At 34.2% G+C, this 23462-nt stretch overlaps 1 protein-coding gene across 1 annotated transcript in view; it reads left to right on the top strand.

Annotated features, from left to right (window-relative positions):
- LOC107687585 (formin-like protein 3) overlaps nucleotides 1–21993 on the top strand; it is a 38340-nt gene extending 16347 nt beyond the window's left edge. Inside the window, exons 10-17 of the mRNA XM_016484973.1 lie at nucleotides 3246–3336; nucleotides 5863–5949; nucleotides 11888–12040; nucleotides 16870–16999; nucleotides 17104–17136; nucleotides 17460–17560; nucleotides 19406–19489; nucleotides 21889–21993. Of these exons, the coding sequence (XP_016340459.1) occupies nucleotides 3246–3336; nucleotides 5863–5949; nucleotides 11888–12040; nucleotides 16870–16999; nucleotides 17104–17136; nucleotides 17460–17560; nucleotides 19406–19489; nucleotides 21889–21993 (784 nt within the window). The remainder of the gene's footprint in view (nucleotides 1–3245; nucleotides 3337–5862; nucleotides 5950–11887; nucleotides 12041–16869; nucleotides 17000–17103; nucleotides 17137–17459; nucleotides 17561–19405; nucleotides 19490–21888) is intronic.
- Nucleotides 21994–23462: the final 1469 nt, after the last annotated feature.

The following is a 23462-nucleotide window of genomic DNA, read 5'->3' as shown; positions in this document are numbered from 1 at the left end:
ATTTAATTTAATTTAATTTAATTTAATTTAATTTAATTTAATTTAATTTAATTTAATTTAATTTAATTTAATTTAATTTAATTTAATTTAATTTAATTTAATTTAATTTAATTTAATTTAATTTAATTTAATTTAATTTAATTTAATTTAATTTAATTTAATTTAATTTAATTTAATTTAATTTAATTTAATTTAATTTAATTTAATTTAATTTAATTTAATTTAATTTAATTTAATTTAATTTAATTTAATTTAATTTAATTTAATTTAATTTAATTTAATTTAATTTAATTTACCTTTAATTCCTTTAATTTAATTTAATTTAATTTAATTTAATTTAATTTAATTTAATTTAATTTAATTTTTTATTTTTTATTTTATTTTATTTTATTTATTTAATTAATGATTAAATTATGAAAAAAAGCATAATTTGTGGATAGTTTTGGCAATGTTCACTCAAAAAAATCAAAGTCCATAAAGTCAGATTTTTTTTCTCCAAAAAGAAAGAAAACAAGTTGCTAAAAAGGTTGAATCCAATATTTTGTAATACTATAGCATAACAAGAAATTGATATGCAATTTTGTAGGTCGGTCATTTTTGAATGGAAACACTACTAGTTTAACAAGGTGGAAAAATACAAAAAAGGGGGTGGGGGGTAGTCAAATAAGATAACATTAACTAGCATTTTGGGAAAAAGAGAATCCTCTCCGGGTCAAAATGACCAGAACATGAGGGTTAAATGATAACTGTCTGTTATGGAGAAACGCACACATTTATGTTCACGAGATTTCATGGAACGTCTTCAGTATATCTGATAGCAAAACACATGATTCATCACATTTATACTATATCTGGGAGAACAGTGCATGATTTTGTCTGAATTTGATTTTTTAAAAACTTTTTTTGTGCTTTATTAGTGTACAAACTCAGTTTGTCTGTTTTTATCTTTGGGTGCTTTAGCAACTTTAGCAATGATACGCTACCGTTCAAAGGTTTGAGGTCCATAAGATTTTTTAATGTTTTAAAAGAAGTCACTCATGCTCACCAAGTCTGCATGGATTTGATCAAAAATACAGTATGTAACCATTGATGATGATGTTGATGAAGATTGATGAGTGTCCACTGGTTGTCCAAACAATCACCAACCACCATGTGCTCCCAAACCGCTTCAGACCTTGAGTGAATAATCCCAAACAGTCCACGATAGTAAGTCTTAGCATAGGAATGTTTCTCATATTTACAGTGGGCATATAAAAGAGTCCTTCTAGAATACAATATACAAACTGAGTGTTAGCAGCATACTAATAAACACATTCAACATAGAGCAAACATGATAAACAAATTACAATTCATATATAAAGTCAATTGGAAAAAAAAATACAAGAACCAACTGAACATAGAAAAACACTTACATTGACTGAGCTTGAAACACAAATGTTTCTCAGTCTGGTCTCTTCAGCATTGAAGGTAGTATGAGAAGAAGACCATGCTTCCTCCTAACCAAACAATCCTCCTCCCTCTATTACTACACTTATGTTTAAGTTAGAGGGGGTGAGCAGAGCCTCTAGAAGTAGAACTACAACCAATAATAATCCATGGTAACAGGACTATGGACGGTTACAAGTAAAAACAGTAATTTTGTGACATATTATTACAATTTTAAATAACTGTGTTCTATTTGAGTATATTTTAAAATGTAATTTTTTCCTGTGAATTTTTCAGCATCATTACTCCAGTCTTCAGTGTCACATTATCCTTCAGAAATCATTCTAACATGCTGATTTGCTGCTCAAGAAACATTTCTGATTATTATCAGGATTCTTTGATAAATATAATGTTCCAGTAACAGAACAGTTTTATTTGAAATATATATGTTTTGTAACAATGTGAAAGTCTTTACAGTCACTTTTGATCAATTGAATGCATCCTTGCTAAATAAAAGTATGAATTTCTTTGAAAAAAACTCTTACACAACCTTTTGAACAGTAGTGTAGCAGCGTGAGATGCTTTTAAAGGCATTTTAAACATGTTATGATTATTTGATCACTTTTTGGCACTTTTTGTGACCAAAATGGACAGAAATGTTGTATTTTTAAAAAATATTTTTTAAAGTCTGTTAAGGTCTAAACAGTAAAAAGCCAAACCTAAATAGTAATAAAAATACACACTATCTACTACACATGCATGCACATTTTAACCTAAATGTTGAAACTTGAATAAAAGATGCATGTCCATGTTATTTGTCAGTGACCCTTTTATAAAATATAAATGAAAATACAGCAGTGTAGATCAGCAGACTACAGTTAAATGTACCAGAACAGAGTGCAGACTGTGTTTTGTAAGATGCTCCAGTGGCAGATCTAATGAAGACCACAGAGACCACGAGAAGTGGTCACGGGCAGTTCATGTCAAGGAACACACCATAGCATTTCTTTAATGCTAATATAAAAGAGCATATGCCAGGCTCTCTTAACAGAACAGCCTGCTTATGAAACTTTTATCGGATGTATTTGAGGAAAAGGAAACTTTTGAGTTGCCCTGAGGGAAGCTGGAGAAATGCTTTCTCCTCCGCATTTGTCTGCAAGAAGCATCCTTAGATGACTGCTGGAGGCCGACCTGCATGCGGGAGGCATAATCTAATGTACCTACTAAGAGATTTATATTTATTTAGCAAATGCAACGAATATCTAAGTGTGGCTTCTGAAAGCAATCTTAATCGAGATGGTCCCAGCAGAAGTTGCAATATTAATGGTAGGTGGCTGTGGTTTCTCCATCCGAACATCCTTGGGCTCATGAAATAGTCAGTGTGGTATAGATTCGAAACGTGCTAAAACGACCTGAACACAGGTCCATTTTAGAGGTGAGCCGGGTTCAAACAGGATGCAAGTCAGGAACAGCCAAAGCATTCACTACCTGTGCACTTTATACAAGCTGACTGCAACTTGGCTTTCAATCATCCCCTGTTCCTCGGGCCAGTGGAAATCAGAATAGCATGCACCCTTTATAGAGGACTAGATGGAGAGACGCAAAGAGAAAAAGAGGCAATCTCGGAGGAGAAAATAGGCTTGCAGTCAACCTGTAAAAAGGAACAAGGGTTGTGTGACATCCTTTTAGAATTGTGCATGCTTTAGAAATGGGCATCTATGAAGTATTAATGAAGCAGAGAGGTTGGACCGATGTACAACTAAATTAGGGCAGGCATTTCAGTGCTTTGCCCTGTTTACATTTGTTGTGTTCTTCATCAGATACGTGCCCACTCCAGATGACATTGAGATGTATAAATCACATAAAGGAGAGCCGAGTAAGCTGCATGTGGTGGACCAGTACATGATGGAGGTACACACTGACATCCCACTTAATCAGTGAAATAATTTATGATTTGATTGATATTTTTGTCTGTACTTTTTCGAATACATCTCTCCGCAGATACCTTTCATAATTCATGCAACTTTGATTATTAGATTGTGTTATCATAATTCTAAATTTATTTGATTGCAAAAAATTGTATAATGAAAAGCCTAAATGTGTACAATAATAATGTTTTTGCATTATCACATTATTTTCAAGCAATCAAGTATTAAAAAAATTGTATTTTATGTTCAAGTATATTTCATATTTTAAGTATTATATATATTTGATATATATTTAAGATACCATAGAAATGATTTATGATATTCATCTAGACATTGTTGTCAACATAAATGAGAATTACTCTGCATTTTCTAAAAGCGTCCCACAAGATTTTGTGATTTGGGGACCATAACCATCATATCATATAAACCTTTGATGTATATTAGTTCACATTATACATTACCTACAGATTCTGTGCCATCTAGTCAGTCGGCTCGATGTGTGCACAGCCATATTTTCATATGTCTCAGTGCATTGAATTCTTCTGATCCTCATTATGTGAAAAATCCATGAGGGGATTTAATTTGGCAGCTGTTGGTTTGAATTCTTAACATTCATTTGCACACTGCAGATGAACCACACGACTGGATATAGGGATTTTATAAGAGAATCAGCAGTTGCTGTCTTGTGTTTGAGAGGAATCTTTATTCATTTGAACAAATCCTGGATATGCCGTTTGTGATGCATTAATCACAGCGCCAGTCCATTCTGAAGGTCTGAAGATCAGATTTATACAAGAGATCTGATTTTTTTCATGATTTTCAGCAAATATTATTCCTGGATAATGAGCCTTGCATAATGATTTCTTACTGGAACACCTTCCAACAGTGGTGGTCACTTAAAATGTGAGATACATAATGTATAAAACATGTGAAATATAAATGTCTTTACCTTGAAATATATATATGTGTATCTAACCTGAGGGCGTACATCATGATTGTGTTTCAGCCGATATCTGGGAACCCGTTGAATATGTGTATCACTTAATCTCACAAAACATGTCACAAGTCAATTTTTCACCCCAAAATCAAATACACTTTTTTTTTTTTTGCATTATTTTCATGAACGTTTAGCTAATATCTTCTAGCGCAGGGCTTGTGTAAGATGAAAAAAAAAATCTAATTTTTGTTAGAATGTGAAAAAGTATGTTAAACTAAATGATAAAGTACTTACATACATACATAGTAGTATTTTTGTATGGCTTTATATATACTAATTTTAACACACACAAACATAAATCATTTTATTACACTGTAATACTAAAGAGAACAACTACTGAGAATAAAAATATGGGGATGGCTTCTTTATTTTATAAAAAATATACATTTTTGTATTTTGCTTTTCTTTTTGAATTTATAGCATTTAAGGTTAATATTAATATCTTAGTTAATATTAATCAAATTTAATTGCATTTAATTGTGATTAATAAATATTGTAAATTTGTGCATTAATTATTGTATAGTGAAAAAAAGGGACCCAAAATACTTCATTTTTCTTTATAAAAATATTAATTTTTGTATTTTGCTTTTGAATTTTTAGCATTTATAGTTAGTATTAACATCTTAGTTAATATTAATGAACTTTAATTATATATAATTATGATTAACAAATGCTGTAAATAAATCTTTATAAAAATATATATTCTTGTGTTTTGCTTTAGATTTTGGTGTGAAATATGACCTGCACATGTTCTATTTTACCTGGATGTACTAATCTGAGCATGTGTATAGCTGCATATCTTCACTGTAAAAAAAACACAACTGTGGTTGCCGGAATTTACCGTATAAAATACGATAGCAACATTTTAGGTTTTACGGTTTTAACTTAAATTTACAGTTAAATACCGTAATTTCATTAACTGATATAATGTTAATATACCTACTGAAGTACTGAAATCTGTTTTGTACCTTTGTAATACACTGATAACCACCAAATGCAGGTGGTGATGAGAAAGTCACATGATGAATCGCAAGCTTTTAAATAATAACATATATAGAAGGTGCACAGTGTCATTCACACAAACACTAAACACCATCATGGTAACACACATGAAACTGAAATAATGCAATAAACGTTAATTTAACAACATTAGGTGTAACATACAACCCTAATATACAAAACTGATAAGAAAAAACTAAGAAGAAACATAGTTATTTCAACAAAACAACATCAAATTTGAAATGTAACGCAGGGAATTCTGGGAATGTCAATTTACGGTTATTCACTGTAAATTATACGGTCTTTTTCACTTCCAAAAACGGTATACTACCGTAAAATTACATGTAATGTCCAATATAGTTTTTAATCGTATATAGTAGGGGAATTTACCGTTAACCATTTAACAGGTTTTTACTGTAGCATTTTTACAGTCTTTTACTGTTAAATTCACAGTCTTTTTTTACAGTGTTGACATTGTCCATGCCGTCTTATGATATATCACGTCTTCCTCAGATGTGCAACATCTCGAACCTCAGCGCCCGTCTGGACCTGCTGCTCACGATGCGAGAGCTGCCCATCTGTATGGAGGACCTCACACCGGTCAGACTCGCATTACAAACACCTCATATGCACCTGTCAGCCATGTTTGTGTCGGCCTGTCTCTGTTTCTCTTGCTTTCCCCGTCTCTTATTCTCTGAACTCTGCTGAATTGCTTACCGATAGGGCACATTCAGAATAAGCTGCCAGTATAGAATGCATTTATTTCAGAAAGAGAGGCTCTTTTGGATGCATTCATTATTACTTTTAAGTTACAATAAGCAGTGTGCTTGTGTATATGTATTAATTTGCATGTTTGTGTGCACGCTGGCATTTTATTTTGCAGTTAGCACCACACTGCACTGATGATTATGATTGACAGAAGAAACATATGAAAGTTTGTTTATGGAAAAACCATCTCATGTGAACTCAAGTCTTACAGTACGTCTGGAGGAAATCAATATTGAAGCTTCGCAAAGGTGGCTCCCGAGGCACACAGCTGAACGGAGAGGGAAAAAACAAAGAGAAAGAATAAAAAGCTCATTTACTAATGCAAAAGATAATCTTGGCAGACAGCAGGCGCTCAGAAAAATAAATGAAATGGACTTGAGGTGAAAAAAAAGAAGCATGCATTAATACACAGAGGTTCTGTTCGCAACGAATCAGCACTTAGAGTGGGCTGAAGGAGTTTCTAATGGCAAATTTCCTTCAAGTCATTTATTAGTTAGAGAGAGGTAGTGGTGGGCAGGAGGAGATGTAGCCCAAAGAGCACTCTGAATGCTTGTTCTACCTGTGAGTAAAAAAAGGTTGAAATCCCTCTTGTACTTTCAGCGCATCTCAAAAGTTAGTTTTTATTTGAGTTTCTCTATAACCATCTTGCTCTTCTGTTCTGCACCATTGAATACATTTCATTCTGATGTTACGTTCACTCTGTGCTCTGAAATGGGATGCAAAGACGTGACATTGATCTTCACAAGCTTTTCTGTGTGAACAGATGATTATATACCGGCTGGAAGTTTAAGCCAGTAAGTGTGGAGGTCAGGATCATGGACGCGTATGGGATTTTTCCAGAGGTTATGGGTGTTATACGGCATCGAAATCGGCTTGACTCAGCATTCGGGGTGTCAGTAGGGCTTACTTCTTCACCTCAGGAAATTGACAGCTATTTTAGCAGATTTTGCTGTTCTGTCCACCTTGCTGTGCTCGGCCGTGTCACCGATTGTAATCAAAGATGCCGGAAGTCATTTAAATTGCTCACACTTTTGTGTCAATAGTGAGAATCAGGGTTTCAGCAGGTTTTAAACAGTCTAAATTCACCCTTCTACAAATCAAGGCCTTTAATGGTCTTAAATTGGAGCAGAAAGTCTTAAAGTTATGGCATTGAATGTTGCATGCACTGCAAAAAAAAAAAATTAAAAAATATATATATATATGTCTTCCTTAGTATTCATGTCTTGTTTTCCAGTTCAAATATGTAAACATCCTTAAATCAAAATACGTTTACTTGAGATGTAAAATTAATGAATTCTTGTTTTCTGTAAAATGATGTTTTGAAGAACATACACAGACAAAACCAAATTAAACCCTGCGGCTCGTGACGATACATTGAGGTCTTAAGTCATGAAACGATCAGTCTGTGCAATAAACTGAACAGTATTTATATCATTTTTTACCTCTGATCCACCGCAATGTCCAACTGTCCTGAGCGCGTTCAATTAAAAAGATCTGTTGGAAGCTGTATTTTAAAACTGTTAATACTGCTAATACAACTCATTCTGCACTCCCAAACATTTACCGAAAATATTGCCGCATTGTGTTCCCTTTCAGTTTATTCCATAAATTTTCTTTACTTGATCTTAAAAAAAGTCTTAATTTTACCTTCATAAAACCTGCAGAAACCCTGAAAATGCACATGCACATAGCATTTCGTTTGACAACCTCAGCTACTTTTATTTATTTATTCTCCCATTTTCCATGCATATTAAAATCTGTCTAAACAGAATGGGTTTCTGGTGGCATCACCATGACTGATCTCGTTTTTAAAATATACATGAGCCCTTTGACTAAATGTTAAACTAAATATTCTGACGGGGCACATGTAATGCTGTTTAATACGTTTGAAAGGCAGCATCAGACGACATTTGAAACTGTTTTAGTTTCTTAATGTAATATTTTGGTTACACTGTACAATATAATTCCATTTATTAATATCATTACTTGACCATGAAAAATACTTTTTGTCATCTTACTTATTGTTGATTTCAACATACAATAAATGCAATGCTAAAATCAAAAGATTTTTTAATTATTTAATTGACCTGAGCAAACATAAACTAACAATGAACAGTTGTATTTTTATTAACTAATGTTAAAAAATAAATTAATATTGTAACAAATTAGTTGATCATTGTTACTTACTTTAATGCATAAACTAACATTAACTAATGGGACTTTATTATAAACTGCTATATTTCTATAACACTTTACAAGGTTCAATTCCTAACCTAGCCAATGCCTTAAATATCATGAACTAACATTGAACAAACTTCTTTTTACAGCATTTATTAATTTAGGTTCATTTTAATTCATAAATATAATATTGTTCATTAATTCATGTTCATCCTTAATACATTACCTAACAAATGTTAATTTATTTATCATTAATATCATTATTAGTATATGTCAAAATTGACAAGATAATGTCATGGTAACACTTTCAGGTCTGAAAATGCTTCTTTTACCAAATCTTCCACTATTTGCTGTTTTTCTGGTAACCTTTATTTGATTAAATTACTCCGTTAGTGTTGGAAAGATGTTAGATTTTAGATGATTTACAACAGAAGTCTAAAATAATTACGTTTTTAGGTATTTATTTATTTAATTAGAAAATGTAAATTATTTATGGTCTTGTCAGCTCAAAAGGAAAGTAATTTCAAAGGTAGAGTGAGTTATTATTGATTCTTTGGAATAACTGCACTGATGAACGTGTTTGCAGCAAATAAATTGGGTCTATTTTGATTTCATGTTCACTTTAAAGGAACATAATGTTAAAGGAAAAGTATTTTTGGAAGTCAATGGGAACCGAAACTGTTTAGGAACCAACATTCTTCAAAATATCTTATTTTGTGTTCAACAGGAGTCTTACAGGTTTTGAACGACATGAGGGTGGATAAATTAATAATTCACAAAAGTTTGAAAATTCTGTCATCATTAGCTGTTTCCATCGAATCCAGTGAATTTAACTTAACTTATGCACAAAATTGGAATATCGCATAAAACATTTGCGAATAAAGTACCGTTTCCATCCAACAAGACGAAGAGAACAAAATCGTAACTTCGAGATAAACTGGTGCCAAACATCACTAAGAAGTAGTAATTTGCTGCAGTAGGAGAAGCCACTGAGTCTTCTTCGTATATAATAAATTATTTGCACTCAGAGCATGAAGGCAAAATGCAATAAATGCGGCCATGATATCGTGCTTTCGGAGGCGGATGCCTGCTGTTTGGGAATGCAGTAGTGTAATTATACTGAACCACTTTGACAATAGACTTTGGCTCAGGCATTTCAGAATGACCAAAACAACATTTCAGATGCTGTGCAACGAGATCAGTCCGCTGGTTAGTCCAGTTACGCTGTCCCATCGCAACGTTTTTGATGCACATAGCAGAATATATTCAGTAAATGTGCTTCCATCATAGTTTATGCACATATTTTCTTATTGGATAAAAATATATCCTCTTCAAATAAATTTTTGAATGCACATTTTTAGAATTTATGCACGTCTTGGCGTTTATTCGTTTTGCAATATCCCAAAAAGCACATTGAAATAGGTTGATGTTTACTCATCCTCGTGCATGGCTTCCTTTTTTCTGTGGAACAAGAAAATGAAATCTGAAAAATGTCCAAATAATGAAAGTCAATGGGGTTCAATTTTGTTGTTGTTTGGACCTAGCTTGGTGTTTCACAGAAGAATGAAATACAGGCATACAGGTCTAGAACGACTTGAGGAGGAGTAATGATCATTTCTGGCTGAACTATAGCCCTTTAAGATCAATGCTATTTGTGTCTGAAAATGTTATGCTGTATCTCAGTTTGGACCCCTTGAAAAGGTCCTCCATTGTTAAGAGTTCCCAAACAAGTACCCAGCATTCTGTTTCCACCGTCGCCATTAAATCCATGGGATTGTCTGACATGGTTGACTTTTTAAACCTGTAACATTAAGGCGGATTTACCCACCATCTGACAGGCTGGGTGCTAGGGTGGAAAATTGCTCTGGCTTAGAGTGGGGAATACCAAAGAGCTCTCTAGGTGTGTTGTTTTTTGTCTCAGAGCTTTCTGAGGAATGCTAACTCCTTGTGGCATTGTGAGCTTTTAGTAAACAGAGAGCGTGTTATGCTCCAAGAGCTCACGTGGGGAGCGAAACGCAGGAGTTTGAGTGAAAAATGCAAGAAGATCACTCGTGTGGAGTGTTGGAAAGAAGCTTAGCTGAAGTTTCTGCCCACTGGGACTTGATTAGCATTGCTAGCTTTGGTCAAATTAATGTTTTAAGGGTGTGAATAACCAGGTAGAAATCAAGCAGAGGGCTGGAAGGAAGTTGATTGAGTCTGTGAGCAAGAGGGAAGGCTGCGATGGAAACAGACGGGCATATGGTCTGACAGTTTGTCTCATAGATCGTAGACATCAAATCAAGCTTCTCCTTTGGTTGCTGTCTTCGCTGTTGCTCTTTACTCAGGGGTTCAGCTTGATATAGGGCTTGGAAAATAACTAATACCGCAAACAGCTTTGGCAATTATTTAATACCTTTCAGTCTTACCTGTTTATCTTGGATAATCACAAGGGCTTTTCCCCAAGAGTACCATAAACTTGTTTCCTGAGGTATTAATAGGAATGTAAATCAGACTGCCTGAATGAATATGGTGTATCTAATTTGGTGAACTTAATTGGAAGTACTCCAGTGTGGTTCTGGGAATATTACACATTCAGTCTGTATCACTGTGAGTTTAGTGTTCACAAATGCAACTTATCAGACTGAATCTAACGTTTTATATCTAGACAACTGTCATGGTGTAAATAGTATGCATCTGGTATTAATGCACTGTCTGTATAATAATAATAATGCTAATAATGATAATAATAATAATAATGATTATTATTATTTCTATCACGTTAGCTTTTATTTTATTATCCAGCATTAATTTGGCTATAATTAATTTAAGTGGATGCTGCACACTGGTGGTGGTTGAGGAGAGACCCCCTCATATGATTGTAAAGCGCTTTAGGTGTACAACAATACACAATAAAGCGCTATATAAATACATCATTCATTCATTCATTCATTCATAATTTACTGCATTAACTAGCTTTTAGAAAAGCAGCATTACTTACAACATAGCCTAAAACAATGCTGAAATAGCTATAATTTTTCTATAAGTTGGCATCAGCTGAACAGTGTTTCAGAGGCCAAACAAGCCGTTATATTCTGATAAACGATTAGAAAGGCAGCATGCACAAGAACACCAGGAACGTGCATTAAGGAAGTAAATAGCATCAATTTTGATTTCATGTTGACTTGAAGTTGTTAATTGATCATCCACTGTAGTTCACTGGCGTTGTTTTCTGTAATATTAACCTTAGTCATATACCATTCTGTTCCAGAGTTTTGATTTAGCACGTGTTCTTGTCAAGCACTCTTGTAAAAAGTGCCTTGTTGACGGATGGTAGTCATTGATTGTACCTGGTACTTGTTACTTCAGCAAGAACCCCTTAACACGATGGCTACCAATCCTCAGGTTTAACTTTCGTTCCAGCTTCAAATAATAAATAAAAGCACTTCCTGTGTAGGCGCTGACATACACTTGACAGGAACGGTCTGTGTCAACAGGACCTCTGAGAAATCCGGCTGCGCTTAAGTGCCGACGGCTGTTAAGTGAGAGGCAGGAAAAAGTTTGCGCTTCGATTAGTTGGAGATGACATGTTCTGGCCTCTGTGTTTGTCTTGCAGCTGATTACCCAGAAGATCCGCATGTGCCAGCAGCTGTGGACTTGTGACTCGTTTGTCAGAGTGCTGGAGTACCTTCTGGTCTTGGGCAATTACCTCAACCAGAACGCGGGCAAGGACAGGGCCAAGGGATTTCGCCTCTCATCCTTAACTAAGGTAAGACCTGCAACCGCCAGCAAATGACCTGTGGGGGATGGCGAGGAGAGCCAGGGCTAATAAAACTTCTTATTGGCATACAGGACAAACATCTGCTGGGTTTATTTCTCTCTTTCTTTTTTTCACCGGTTCTCATTTCTGATCCAGTTGTTGGTTTCAGCATTGAGGATTGAACTAACAATATGGGATGAGATTTTTCAAAATAATGCAGGTTTTCCAGTTTTCAGTCATTAGCAGTCTCTATTTTTGGTCACTTTGTGTCAAACGCACAGCTTTGCACACAAACGAGCTGACCAAATAGTCACATCTCCTGAAATACCACCTCTCACATACGCTACCATTCAAAAACATGTTTTTTCTTAAATAAATTAATACTTTTATTCAGCAAGGATGTGTTAAATTGATCAAAAGTGACAGTGAAGAGATTTAGAATGGTTGGTTATTTATTTATTTATTAAATGCTTTTATATTCTGACTGGTGAAGCACAAACATTTTATTTATGTATAATGTTACAAAAGATTTCTATATTAAATAAATTCTGTTCTTTTGAACTTTCTATTCATCAAAGAATCCTGAAAAAATAAAGATCCACCAAAATATGAAGCAGCTTAACTGATTTCAGCATTGATAATAATCAGAAATGTTTCTTGAGCAGCAAATCAGTATATTAGAATGATTTCTGAAGATCATGTGACACTGAAGACTGGAGTAATGATGCTGAAAATACAGCTTTGATCACAGGAATAAATTACATTTTAAAATATATTCAAATAGAAAACAGTTATTTTAAATTGTAATAATATTTCATAATATTACTGTATTTTTGATCAAATAAATGCAGGCTTGGCAAGCATAATAGACTTCTTTTAAAAACATCATAAAGTCTTATGACCCATATTGCGACTCCTTTTCTTATAATATTGCATTGAATATTTAGATTTTTTTATTAATATGTTTTGTTGATATTGTTTCCAAAGGACAAAATACAATATATTGTAAATGTATTCAAATATATCCACATATAAATAAATAAATATATAAATCGTTTGAGAGTGTAGAGAGACTGACTCAATTACATTATTCACAAAGCTGTATAGGAGTGGATGGTTGCTGCTGCGTTTCCAGATGTTTCCAGAAATTGAAAGAACTGCAAGGATCATGGACAATCTGTCTTAAAAAAGTTATTGTTAAAAATCAGTTAGGGAGAATATTAATACGTTTTTTGCTTCCAAAACCCTGTTGTTGCACTCTATTATGATGCATTGCATGGCATCTTGTGGCGTGTCATATCGTGACGTACTTGCCACTATGCCCTATGCTTTTACTCATGTTTATACGACTGCACCCACTACACAAATCAGATGTGCCACGCAGCGAGTTTCTCTTTGTTGTTTGACTCTACAAACTATTGCCGCAGCGGCCCAATTCATTAGCCACACGGCATGGCCTTTTTTTAGAGCTCGCTGAGTCACTAGTGAAACGCAGATAATTTGTATCGATTTTTGCAGCCAGGTGCTTGAAACCCAGTTCCTCAGTGGCAAGATTTAAGGGCACTTGCACCATAAGCTGAATGACTTCCTCCTTTGCTAATGAGGATCTGAGTGCAGCCCCCCTGCACTTCATCCATAGAAATATGACATAGATCATAACTGCATGCTTATTTTAGAGTGATGAATTAAAACTTTTGCGATTAATGAAACACCCTGCCATGGGTGCCATGTCATCATGACATTTTCAAAAAAATAAAAGGCATTTTATCATTTAATATATCTTTCTTTTTTTGTTATCGGTATATGAAATTTGAAGAACTTTGCACATTTATTCTTAAATCTATATTAACATTTGAACTTACTGTATGGCACTGTTTAAAGCGAATTTGAGACCAAACAGGATTTCCAGACCAAACAACCTTCTGGAATATAGTGAATTGTAGCAATTTATGGTCAAGTATGTTTGTATAATGACTGCTAAACTATATAAATAACTGTTGTTTTATGTTTCTTAAATATCCCAGTGCTCTTTTTATCATCACATGAATAAATAAATAAAATAAAATAAAATAACTTTCAAAATTTTGGAGTCGGTAAGACGTTTAAATGTTTTTGAAAGAAGTCTCTTTTTGTTCACCAAGACTGCATTGATTTGATTAAAAATACAGTAAAAACAGTAATATTGTGAAATATTATTACAATTTCAAATAACAGTTTTCTATTTGAATTTGTTTTAAAATGTAATTTATTTCTGTGATGTAAAGCTGAATTTTCAGCATCATTACTCCAGTCTTCAGTGTCTCGTGATCCTTCAGAAATCATTCTGATATGCTGATTTGCTGCTCAATACAATACAATATCATTACAATAGTAACAATGTAGAAGGATTCACCGTCACTTTTGATCAACTTAATGTGTCCTTGCTGAATAAAAGTAATAAAAAAAATGTAAAAAATCTTACTGACTCCAAACTTTTGAACAGTGGTGTATGCATTTATTTATTTATTGCGTAGTCAAGAGAAGCCACCAAATATACAAAAATCTGATTTTAGTAAAATTATAAAACACATTCATATATTTAGATTTTTTAGATGATACCACACAATGTGTCTGAACTAAGCCTATGCTTTGAACAAACAGTGTATTTTGATTCCTCCTGGTCATCTTTTAGTTTTGTAGAATGGGTTCGGGTTTGAAATCGTAAACAACACAACCTAGAAACAGAGAACAGGCCCCATTTCCACCCATCTGAAGATCGCCATTTAGCTCCCTCTGAGTTTTAAATTAGCTGCAGCTGAAATTGTCGCAGTGGCTTCATGTCTACATGCATTACCACAAATAACAGGTCTAGAGAGCCTGATAGATCTCCGCTCTTGTTCTCTGCGGAGAGCAGTTGAAACAGTCGCTCTTAAACAAGCATGCTGGTTTCTGTGGCATGAGTACTTGCTTTACATGTTCTTACTTTAAAAAGATTCAATTGAGATAGGAGTGTTTGTGTTTAGCACGTATCACTTCATTAATTTTAAGTGCTTGGGTTATTCACTTTACTGCTGGATAAGTGTGAAACTTTTTTGAATTAGCAGCTATATTTCTTCTGCATGATCAAGACATGCATTTATCACTTATCATTATCACCATTTAGCTTACTGTACAAATTCTCAATCTTTAATAAAAAGCACTCGCGTGAGGCTGCGGCACTCGACAATATTTGCATTGTGGTTAATCAGAGAGCAGAACCTTTGAGATGTCAAGGAGATCCTTTTGTAAAAATGTTAACGTTTTTTTCACATGTGCACAATAGAGGTGCGCTTCGGTACAAGAACGTTATCTTCTTCCATTTTTAGCTGATGGTAATATGCATGTGGGTGTTGAATTGTCAAACCTCACTCTTTCTCTGGCCTTGGGTAAGATATTGGTATTCAAAGATGCATGCATAAACTCTCACAAATCTTCTGCATGATCAAGACATGCATTTATCACTTATCATTATCACCATTTAGCTTACTGTACAAATTCTCAATCTTTAATAAAAAGCACTCGCGTGAGGCTGCGGCACTCGACAATATTTGCATTGTGGTTAATCAGAGAGCAGAACCTTTGAGATGTCAAGGAGATCCTTTTGTAAAAATGTTAACGTTTTTTTCACATGTGCACAATAGAGGTGCGCTTCGGTACAAGGACGTTATCTTCTTCCATTTTTAGCTGATGGTAATATGCATGTGGGTGTTGAATTGTCAAACCTCACTCTTTATCTGGCCTTGGGCAAGATATTGGTATTCAAAGATGCATGCATAAACTCTCACAAATGCACACCCAAGATAAATATCTGTTTACCTCCAATACCTTCAGGACAGATGGGATATTTGATTGGGGATAAAAGACCAATCGTTCCCAGACCTCCTCCTAATTGTTCCCAACCGCTGCCTACATAGACAGCTGCCTTCTAAGGAAGCATCCTGACTGTTATTGAACCTAAAAGTGATCAGATTGTAACACTCTACATTGGCAACTGTTACACAAATAGCACTTTGTACTTGACAGTCAATTGATTCCAATAGAAATTATTGTTAGTATATTGGAGTGTTATTTTTATATAACTGAGATACCAATACCATTATAGTTTTAATTAATATATTGATTATTAATATATCAAGTTTTCATTTTTCCATTTTCCATTTTCATTTTAAATTTAGTTAAAGTTTTAGTAATTTTGTTGTGTTTTTGTCATTTTTAGTTTTTATATGTCTATATTGTTTTTATACATTTTTATTTCAGTTTTAGTTATTTTATCATGTTAAACTAAATAAAAAAATGGGAAATGTTGCCTTGTCAACTAGCTGAAATAAAATATGTTTTTTTGTATATTTTATTTTAATATTTATATTTTAAATCTTTTTATTTATTTATTTATTTGTATTTTAACCAGTTATTTTGTATATGTATGTATGAATGTATGTATATTTGTACAGTATTTATTAATTTAATTTATTTATTCAATAAAATATTTATTTGTTATTATCATTTCATATAATATGTTTTTTTAATTTGCTTTTTTTAGTAATGAATGGAATATATTTATTGCATAACATGTATTTGTAGTAATTTCTGTCACCTCATCTGCCATCTTAAATGTATTTTTTTTTTCCATTGAGGTTGTCACAATGCAATTGTGGGACTGACTTCACTGCATTTTGGATAAATCAAAATAAGTGTCTACAATGCCTTAAAATGCTGTCTACATAGGTTTTGGGGAGAGCACATGTATCATCAATTTTCAAGCACAGGTGCATGGAAAAACTTCCACAAACACATTCATTATTTTTCCCTCCTTTTCCCAGCTTTCTCAGCTGCGCGGGAACAATCGGAATTTCACCTTGCTGCATGCCCTTGTGGAGCAGATCATGTTGCGAGAACCACGTTTGGCCACCTTTTTCCTGGAGCTTGCGGAATTTGAGACTGTTCCTGGAGGTACTCTAATCAAAATTGAATTGCAAGGGAAGATGTGATAGATGTTTTTGGGGCTGATTTGATCGAATGCCTTCTGATTGTGTGTTTCTGTGGTTTTCCTGCAGCTTCGGTTAAAGGTCTGACAGCAGAGGTGGACGGTACGTGGACGCTCTCATCAGATGTATTTTGTGATGCTGCTGCACTAAACTCGTTTGTAGATGTCAGTGTTTCAGAAAGGGATGCTTGATTGAGCACATTTGATTACAGAATATCACAATTTCACTGCTTTATTCAAGCATGGTCAAGCATTTCATACAGTTTATAACTTTTTAATCAGTTGAGCATTACATTCAAACCTGATGCTGCTTGGCTTTGTTTGTGCATTAATGCATAAAGGCATTGCTATTGAGTTCATAGAGTGTAGGGGGTTCATTATAAATGTCCTTAATCACATATTTTTTCCCCTTTTGTCACCATTTAGTAGTGAAGAATGAATTTCAGAAGATCGTTCAGTACAGGAAAACATACAGTAAAAGTAAAAATGAAGTCAATCAGCACCCCAAATTCTTCAAAGACTTAAAGGTAATTTACAAATACATTTAGCCATTTTGCAGACACTTTTATCCAAAGCGACTTACAAGTGGGGAATACATTAAAGGGGTCCTATTATGCGTTTTCACTTTTTAATTGTAGTCAGTGTGTAGTGTGTATGTTTGGGCATTAAAAAGATCTAGAAAGTTACAAATCTCAAAGTCCACTCCAAATAGAGATATTTAGTTTTTTAAAAATCCCTTTTCAAGAACTACAACAAACGGCTCGTTTGGACTACAGCGTTTGTTTTCCGGGCTTTGTGATATCACAAAGCGGCTCATTAGAATTTCATTACACATAAGTCCCGCCTACAGAAATTCAAATGGTTGGGGGGTGGGGAGGGGCAAGGTTGTGGTTAGAGCGCTTGGTTGAGTGAGCGCATCAGAGAGACGACCGAAGAAGAAGTGCTGCTGCAGAGTTAGTGCATCAGAGAAAACCAAGAAAGGAGAAGCCATGTGCCTGTATGATGGGACCCAGTGATGTTGTGTATATGGAGAAGAGGAGGGATCCAAGAACTGATCCCTGAGGAACCCCCAGTGACCAGTTGATGTGCTTTGGATACGTCCCCTCCCCAATAACCAATTATGTTTGCTGTATTGTATCACATAATCAAGTTACTTGAATTCATTATGAATTTGAAAGAAAACATTGGTATTAATGGCATGTTAATGTGATTTAATTAGTTTTTCTCTGGAATATTTTGAATCATTGTTATTAGTCAATAACAATGAATGGGAACTGAAGCTTTTTTTTCCTTTTCAAAAGCACCATAAAAGTATCATTAAAACATAAAAAGAAATATATTGTGTGATATATTCTACATCGTTGAAAGTTAAGTCGTTAGTCTGATTGATTTTCTAATCGTCAAGCGAGCTGAAGATTAGAACTGTGACCAGATCATTGATTCAGTGAGCTGAACTCAAGAATCAATCAGATTAACTGTGTGAACTGGATTCAAAGATTCAAAAGAATGACTCAATTTGGACACAGCTAATTCTCTCAGTGAATAATGATCCAAATGTCAACCTTTTTGAAAGAAAACATGGATAATAATGCCTTTTTCTTCTGTGTTTCTAGAAGTTTCTTTGGTGAAACATTTTGAATTATGTACTAGTCAGTAACAATGAATGGGGACTGAAGCTTTTTTCCTTTCCAAAAAGAATGCAATAGCACCATAAAAGTATTGTGAAAAAAAATATATTGTGTGATATATTCTAAGTCATTGCGATTTTAGTAATTCCTTGATAATCTTCTCTTCAAGCAAGCTCTCAATCACTGTGACCAGATCAGTGATTCTGTGATTCACTCAAGAATCAGTCAGACTGGATCAAAAGATCCAATTCAAAAGTATGACTCAAACTGGACAAAGCTACTTCTCTGACTGAATAATGATTCAAATGTTGGTCTTTTCCTCACACAAAGCTATTATATGACTTCAGAAGAATAGCAAGTCACATGACACATTATGATGCTTTTATGCTGGTTTTTACTCAGTTTGGACCTTGACAGCCCCTGTGCTTATTCCTTTTCATTATACTGAAAAGACCAGCCAGGCTGTTTTTTAAAAAAATCCTATGCACTGCATTATTCTTGAACGACTCCACAGAGAAAGGAAGTTAATCTAGCTTGTATAAAGCACAGGCTCTTGAGAGCTGCTTGTTTGATACACGTTTTCACTGTATTAAAGCTTTTCTGATGCAGTCTGGTTGGAGAGAAATACTGGTAATCAAAAGCCTCTGAGGCTGGTAGTGCTAAGAATTCTAGTGCTACTTCTCCAAAAACGAAAAGAAGGAGAAAGCGCAGCCATAACACCTCTTCCTTTATCTCCGGCTCTAGGCGGCCATTGAGAAGCATGAGGCTGATCTCAAACAGCTGATGAAGAGGAGTGAGGAGATGAGGAAGCTCTACACTGACATATTGGTAATCCTTGAGTTATTATTTCAATATCTTCTGTTGTGTTGCTTTGGGAGACGGATGGGCCGGGATCTCCGGCTATCTGGAGATTGGCCTTTCTCTGCTTATCTGTGCCAGGTGGACTGAGGTAGAAGAGGGGAAAATATTTCAGCCCACCCATTCATCAAGGTTACACTGGGCTTTTTTTTTGGTCTCACTGTGAGGGACAGGATGCTGGTTTGAGATAAGTGTTGTGATAAGCTCTTTATGATGTCCATGGTTTGTTTATATCAATAAATATGTTATGAGCACAGAAGATTGCCTACAGTGGCCCAGAGGTGAATTTGCAACAAAAATTAGCAAAGCAACTAAAAATTAAACATTTAAAAAAAAAATGTTTATTTATTTTCATTGTTTTGTTGTTGGATATTTGTTTGCTTTCATTTAGATTTTTAAAAAATATTTGTTATTTGCTTTGGCTACTGAAAACCAGAGTTAGTAGACATCAAATTATTATTATTATTATTATTATTATTAGAAATTATTATTAAATAAAGAAAATAAATACAAAAATAAAAATATAAAAAGTAAAATTGTTATCAATAATAAAAAAGTTTTTTTAACTAAAATATTTGTAAAAAAAAGAATAATAATAATAATACACAACATACAGAAACAATATATAGAAAAATTCATTGCAGCTCTATAAAGCAAAATACATTTTGGTTTGCTAATTTTGTCATTTTATGGCCTTCTGGGTAAATGTAATCCAAGTTAATCCTGAAATTCAGTACATGTGACACCTCAGAAATTTTTCAAGTTACATCATGATTTACTCTAACGATTAAAAGTTTAGGGTCAGTAAGATTGTTTTTGAAATAAAGTAATATTTCCTTATTTAGCAAGAATGCATTAAATTTATCAAAAGTGAGAGTAAAGACATTTATAATGTTTCAAAGGATTTCTATTTCAAATAAATGCTGTTCTTTTGAACTTTCTTTTCATCAAAGAAAAAGAAAAATGAATAATACGATCTATCTCGGTTTCAGCACAAATATGAAGCAGCACAACTGCTTTCAACTTTGATAATAATAAGAAATGTAAAATCCGCAGATCAGCATATGAGAATGATTTCTGAAGGATCATGTGACACTGAAGACTGGAGTAATGACGCTTAAAATTCAGCTTTACATCACAGGAATAAATTACATTTTACAATATATTACAATAAAAAACAGTTATTTTAAATTGTAAAAATATTTCAAAATATTACTATAAATACTGTATTTTTAATAAAATAAATGCAGCCTTGGTGAGCGCAAGACCCCAAACTTCTGAACAGCTGTGTATGTGCTATGTTTCTACTTATTTCTGAGAGAAAACAAAACAATGTAACTGCTTTTTGCAATAAAAGCCCAGCTGGACTGAATCAGGGCCAAAATATACACAGCTTTCTTAATAATAAAAAACGAATTCTTAAGAAGAGTCCTTTTCCTCTGTTTGTAATGTGTTATGTATTTCCCAACTGTCCCAATTTTCTTCAAGACCATCCATAAAGACTGCGAGTAGTTCAGCCTATTGTGAGCTTGACAGGATGAGGAGCGAGTTTCCTGCCAGGATGAGAATCGCTTTAGTTTCACAATTACAGCCCAAACTTTCAGTCTTGGGCAAAAAACAGCAAACAGCAACTTGGGGTTGTTGAGCCAGAAATAATGGGGAGAACAGAGCTAGGATGAAGAGAGAAACTGAGAGTGATTGGAAATAAAACAGGTTTTTTGGCCATTATATAGTCTATTTCGTTTTTCAGCATTACGGTTATAAATCTGGCATTTCTGGTGTCTGCAGGTATGAATGTAATTGCACGGTGGATCAAAGCATTAGTTGGTTAAAAAATTCACATTTTCAACCAATATTTGCAAAGTATCTAGAAGTGCAGGATATTAACAATTGTCTGTCAATTTTTAGTTTTTTAATATTTGATTTTGTTGTTTTTTTTATTTTTTTTTTATTTTGAACGATGTGTTATCTTTTGCCTACTACTGTTAGTAGACACCAAATAAGTTGAAAAATACATACTTAAAAATATTTTTTAAAAAGCTTTCTATTATTAATAACATTTTATATAAATATATATTTATAAATACTACTATTAATGTATTTTATATTTATGTATAAAAATAATGCTACACAATATATAAAAATATTTGTATTTATATTTTGACTTACAATTAGACATTAACAATTACAATATGAAGCAATTTTTATTGTATTAAGTGATATAGGAATAAACGTGACAATATCAGTGTTCACACTAGAAATGTAGGTTTTTAACAAATATTTTACAAGCAATGAAGCAATTTTTATTGCATAAAGCGATATATGAATAAACAGCATCACTGTTCATGTGGTTCATTTTTCTTCCACAGATAAAATTCGGAGAGCCTTTGGATCAAGACTCCCAAGAAATTTTCGGATGGATTTTCCAGTTTGTGAATGACTTCAAGAAAGTGTACTCTGAATACGCTCAATGAAGCCAAATTTCCATTCACATTTAATACAGTAGGTGTTCGTATGTCTGAATTTGCACCTGCTTTCTCAGGCATGTCATAAAATTCCACTGGGAACCGTCTGTAGAAACAGACTTATCTGCAAACTGTGACTGATGTTTTCTGGATCTTCCCCAGTGCTGGTGTTTAGTTTGATTAAAAGTCTTGGCGAGCTGGATCGTGCGGTTCTTTGACCTGGCGCTACAGCAAACAGCTCGTTTTTCAGACGCTTTCTGGAGGCGCATATCATTTTAATGGATGTCAGTGATAAATTCACAGATGGCTGGTGTGAAAAAGGCATTCTGGTTCAGACAGCCAGCTGAATGGCTTCCACGTGCGTCTGCTGAATCGCCGACTCTCTCTGTGGCCTTGAGCGCATGTGTGTTTTCTGGATGATACAGAGTCGAGTCCTCAGTGGCGGTTCAGCAGAGGACATCTGCATTTCACACATTTCAAAACAGACTCCTCTTCGTTATTCTTTTGAGGATTTCATTCAGTAAATGAAGAGGACGAATAAAAGAGGACGAAACAAATATCTTTTTAAGTCTGATTCCCTTTGAATAACACTAGGATTTACAAGTGTGTGGCTTGTAATCCCTTTGTAATGAACATCCGTAGCAGTTTGTCCGCAGTTGCAGGGATGGTTCACCCAAAAATGAAAAATCTGTCATCATTTACCTTTGTGTCATGATTTTCTTTCTTCTGTGGAACACAAAAACGGATGTTAAGCAGTATGTTTAGGCTTTTATTAAGCACTATTTTTATTATTATTTCATATCCATCTGTCCATCTATCTGTCCATCGACTCCATCCTGAAAACTGCTTATCCTCTAAAGGGTTACAGTGGACAGATTATTCTATTCTATTCTGTCCCATCCCATCCCATCCTATCCTATCCTATCCTATCCTTTCCTATCCTAGCCTATTCCCATCAATCCATTCTCCAAACCACCATCGATTTTTACAAAGCTCATCGTTCTGAAAAGTGAGGTGTGCTCTGATTGGCCAGCTATCCAGTGCGTTGTGATTGGCCGAATACCTCAAGCGTGTGACGGAAATGTTACGCCCCTAGCATACTGTGATGCCGTGTCCCGGAGCGATGTGACAAAAAGATTAAAACCCTTTATAAACGAGGCATTTGTTGCATCCAGTGGGGACATAATTACTGATTATAATGACTTATACTGTCTTTTTACGCGTTGCGTTGCATCGCGCCGCGTAAACATAAAACCATGTCTGCATTTGTGATCGGAGAAATGACAAACAACAAGCGTAAAATGCGTTGCTCACATCTAAATATTTGGGTTGAACTGTTCTGGAACAGTGTTGTAAATACAACGTAACCACTGATTTCTAGTTGTGTCCTCTTTTGGAAGACCAAACAAAGTATTTTCGTTTTAACAACAAAACACAGCGTCTCTACGACATGGCGGTGGCGGCAACAACAATACTAC

This window comes from Sinocyclocheilus anshuiensis, unplaced genomic scaffold (assembly GCF_001515605.1).
Source record: "Sinocyclocheilus anshuiensis isolate Anshui unplaced genomic scaffold, SAMN03320099.WGS_v1.1 scaffold2067, whole genome shotgun sequence".
Taxonomy (NCBI): domain Eukaryota; kingdom Metazoa; phylum Chordata; class Actinopteri; order Cypriniformes; family Cyprinidae; genus Sinocyclocheilus; species Sinocyclocheilus anshuiensis.
Note: the sequence above shows the minus strand (reverse complement) of the source record. Positions and strands in the feature narration are given on the sequence as shown.